Raw genomic sequence first — 4,389 nt, 5'->3', positions numbered from 1 at the left:
AGGTGCGTAGAGAGGGTTGAGGGCAAGAGAGAGAGAGGAGAGAGAAGAAGAGAGAGGAGAGAGAGAGAGGAGAGGAGAGAGGAGAGACGAAGAGAGAAAGAGAGAGAGAGAGAGAGAGAGAGCAGAAGAGAAGGAATCTCTCCCTAGAAAGAAAGAAAGAAAGAAAGAAAGAAAGAAAGAAAGAAAAGAAAGAGAGAGGAAGAAAGAGAGAGGAAGAAAGAGATAGAGGGCAAGGATGTGGTGTGCGTTTGAGGGCTGAAATATGTATGTGTGATGGATGACTCTGGGGCCTAGCAGTCGGGGTGTTAAGTAGAGTACGATGATCCACACGGCTGACTGGAGACCCATCCCAGAGAGAGAAGAGAGAGATGCACAGGGAAAGTGCATCAGGGATTTCTCCTTAGATCTGGGACGGGTATGATCTGGGTCTGTATGTGTTTAGAATAGATCACAGCTCTTACAGAGACAGCAAGGGGAGAACTATGTCTCAGCAGCACAGCCCCACCACAGCTCGACCATTCTTTTCATCGTCAATAACAAATCAATACATTATATGGCTCACCCGGGCTTTGATCGGGACTTGGACTGGCAGGTTCGATCAGACTAACTCTGAATCATCATTGTAAATGAAGCATCCGTCTCTTGAGGGACAGTTTAGTACATCATCTGGTTAAAATAAATGCATCAGAAATTGAATAAAATAATAATTCTCTCCTGTCTCTCTCTTCATCTCTCCCCCCTGAGAGGTCCCTTGCCCGCAGCGGGCCCCTGTTTTCTCTTGCCAGTGCTGTCTGAGGTTGTTTTCCTTTTCTTTCCTCTCAAACCAAACTAATAAACCCAATGTACTTTTATCAGAGTTGATAGCGTAACGTTATAAGTACTGAAGGGGAAGCAGACTCCTATTCTAGGCTTTTTGGCAGCATCAACAGTCTTGAGTTTCTCCACAGAGCTCTTCTCTCTCTCTCTCTCTCTCTCTCTTTGTTATTATCTCCTTGAAATGTACTCCTAATCTAAACCGTTCATACTCCCATGCTCTTGTTTGTATAAATTAAGAACAGCTTTTGATAAGTTGTGAGGATATCAAGCTATTTGTATTTGACAGCAACAACATATGGGTAGCTTGACAAATGGATTTGCTGCCAAAGCAGTACCCAGAACAGCAGGGTCATTCGAATATATACAGTATTGAAGTGTTGGCATCATTACACCTCAACTCTCCACTCCATCCCAATGTAAGAGCTGTGACAGAGGCAGAGGCTTCCGATGAGGGGAAGAGGGGATGAGGCAGAGCAGGGTGGCAAGGCGCCACTGGGGAACCAGACAGCAGCAGTCCTACACGCCTCAACGAGCCCACAATGCATCTCTGATTAGAGTGTCAGGTCCCTGCTCTCCATGGCCACTGTGTGTGTGTGTGTGTGTGTGTGTGTGTGTGGTGTGGTGTGTTGTGTTGTGTGTGTGTGTGGTGGGTGTGTGTGTGCGGGTGGGGCAGTAAAAACTTAGGAACCAGACAGATAGACCAAAAGGAAACACTACAAAGGATGAGTGGATAGTTTAGGAAGGAATATAATGATTGACAGGATTAACTGGTACTGTAACAGGGTGGAGCTTGGGTGACTGACAGAATGCTATGCTTTAGAACATGAAGGACAACGTGTGGGTTAAGTCTAGTGATAACACATTGTATGTGTGAGAGGTTGGGAGACTGTATGATTGACAATGTGAAAGGGGTGGAGATAATGTAATTGACGGGTGGATAGTTGCTGTTTGAGAGGATGAGAGGTGAGAGTGGGAGACTGGCTTTATGTATGTGTGTTAGGTTACCTTTGCAGGTCTTGCGGTCTGGCTGGAGAGTGAAGCCAACAGGACAGCTGCAGCGCACTCCGGTCACCGCGTCATGACACGTGCTGTCACAGCCACCGTTGTTCACTGCACACGTCTCTGCAGAGAGAAACACACATGCAGTACATCACAGTTAGACACACACACCGGGATCTATAGGTGGTGGAACTGGTCCCAAAACCGGATGTTTTTCATTATCCTTTCAAAAATATGTCTATTATAGAATGCAGTTCCAAAGAGGATAATACAAAGACAGAGAAGAGACAGGAAAGTGCTTCAGTAGTTTGCTCCTGTGTGGAACAAGGGAAGTGAACAAGAGAGCACAGTTAGATAATGCAACACATGATGCTATGAATGATAGAGGATCAGAGTACTAAGAGCATAGTGTCACGACATAAACAAATGAGTGTGTGCACACGTGGATGTTTGGCTGCTTTTGGGACAAGGTGAGTTAAACTCCCCCCACCCCCATTCCTCCCCCAACTTCCTCACAGGACATCAACCAACTCCTCTCATGAGGCCGGCAGCTCTTCCTCCAGACAGTTGAGGTCAAAATCATTTTTTTTTTACCCTGGCTTTGACAAGAGCTTCCAGGCATTTTTGGGATAAAAAAGCAATTTCACCGGGCCAGTCCGTGCGTTAGCCTGATTGATTTGAAGAATGGAGGTCATTTAGTCAGGGAAGGGAGGGTAGTCCAGCTCCTCTCTAGACACTGACACATTTCACAGAGAAGACTGACTTTTAACAAAAAGCAGAAGAGAAGAAATTTGTTAGCACTTTAAAGAGCTTGGTGTCCGTCTGCGAGCAGTAACAGGCTTTTGGCAGCCATCGCCAAAAGCTTCAAACACTCTGGAGAAATAACACCATTAAAAAACAAAACCTGATCTACTCGGGGAAATCACGATACCTTGCTACAAGGGCATCTGGTCACTCTTAGAGAAGCACATAGCATCACTTTTCCTCTAATAAGCTGAGGGATACCAGTCGGCAGTTATTTCACAAACTAGGTCTATTAAATACCCAAGAGCCTATCTCATAAAGTGCACCAGAACAGCTGGTCTGGCCGTGGGCTTCACCGCAGACTGCTGAGAGGGTTGAAACTGGTATGGAGAGGGCTTCTCACACGTGGCACCACAGAGGAAGCACAGCTGCCCCAGTCTCCACAGAGAATAACTGGATCTCTGTGGGGAATACCTAAGCTAACATGAAACTGTGCTGCAGGGAGCAGCCATGATGGGGCAGACCAAACCCTTTTGATACACATCAACTCTACTGCAAGTCATAGATCAAGGAATGCTATTTAGGTGGGAGAAAGTGTTTAAGTGTTTATTGCTTGTTTCACATCTGGAAGACAGTGTCATCACGGCGACACTGTGACAGCGATCCCAAGCAGTTTGGTGTTGGTATGGGCCTGGGGCTGGCTCTGGCTGTAACTTAAAGATCATGACTCAGCCATCCTGTGGAAGTCCATGGGTGCTGCGCTGGGGTAGAGAGAGAGAGAGCATTCCTAGCGAACCACGGTGGTGCTGTGCGGGGGAGAGTGGCACAGCCAGTGTGTTTGTCCAAGTCGCACACTGTCTGTGAGGCACTGAGAGTTGGCAGACAGGGTGATGCAGCACTGTCACGACATGCCTCCAAAACGCTAAGAGAGGCAGTATCACACCAAACACTAATGATCATGAGGGTAGAGAAATATTTATGATGATTATGGCTTGCCAAAAAGGAAGAGGGAGACACGCTCTGGTATGTGTGTGGGTTGTGTTTTCTGGATGCAGTATGCAGACCAGCCACGTCCACACTCAGTGTATTGGGTTATATGGGCAGACTTTTGTAAATATTCACAATATGAAGGCTCTGATATGTACGGTGTTGATTTGTATCAGTTCCATATGTTGTATCAGTTCACCTATCTCCCAGAAGCAATAACAAAGCTTTGTCATTTGACTGCCAAATTACACCTACGTGGTGATAAGCTTTGGTTGTTTGCCAAGGGGCGACATACCTCTTGCTGGCTGCCAATAAAATACATTTGATTTTGGGAGGAAATTGGCTGTTACCACCAATTGGATAGTTGAACCAAAGATTTTATAAGCATTAAAAATGAGAAATCAGCATTGAGTTATATATGGTTTATTTGAACAACGACAAAGAAACACACACACACACACACACATACTCCTCCAAATCCAAGCCTCTGAGTTCACCTAGCAGCAGACATGCAGTTAGAATTGGGTTATTCTGAAAATAGTGCACAAAAAGGTTATTTCAGACGGAAGAAAAATGATGTAGGGAATGCTTTTTCAATAATAAAAAAAACAATAGGATGATAACAACCCCTGAAAATGGTTTGCAAATTTCCTTTACTGCTGTAGCTTTGAAAGCAACCCCAAGAGCGAGCTTTTGTCAGACTTGGCTGTATGGATTTCTGGGCTCATTAAGCAATGCTCTTTGAGCTCAGTTTGAGCTGACTGAAACCTCAGCAGAAAGCATGAGCCACCATGGTAACTCACTCACAATGATCTACCCCCCCCCCCTCTCTCTCTCCCCCTC

The 4,389-nt window shown here is 45.7% G+C and overlaps 1 protein-coding gene across 7 annotated transcripts in view; it reads right to left on the bottom strand.

Annotated features, from left to right (window-relative positions):
- Positions 1 to 4,389, bottom strand: part of LOC111966578 (signal peptide, CUB and EGF-like domain-containing protein 3) — a 177,615-nt gene that overhangs the window by 82,532 nt on the left and 90,694 nt on the right. For 5 of the 7 annotated variants that reach the window (XM_070444530.1, XM_070444532.1, XM_070444531.1 and 2 more), the window contains one exon: positions 1,822 to 1,938. The exons of the other annotated variants lie outside the window; for them this stretch is intronic. In XM_070444530.1, the coding sequence (XP_070300631.1) occupies positions 1,822 to 1,938 (117 nt within the window). The remainder of the gene's footprint in view (positions 1 to 1,821; positions 1,939 to 4,389) is intronic. 7 annotated transcript variants of the gene reach the window in all.

This window comes from Salvelinus sp. IW2-2015, linkage group LG7, assembly GCF_002910315.2.
Source record: "Salvelinus sp. IW2-2015 linkage group LG7, ASM291031v2, whole genome shotgun sequence".
In the NCBI taxonomy this organism is placed as follows: Eukaryota; Metazoa; Chordata; class Actinopteri; order Salmoniformes; family Salmonidae; genus Salvelinus; species Salvelinus sp. IW2-2015.
The sequence above is the reverse complement of the archived record's forward strand: the minus strand, read 5'-3'. Positions and strand labels throughout refer to the sequence as shown.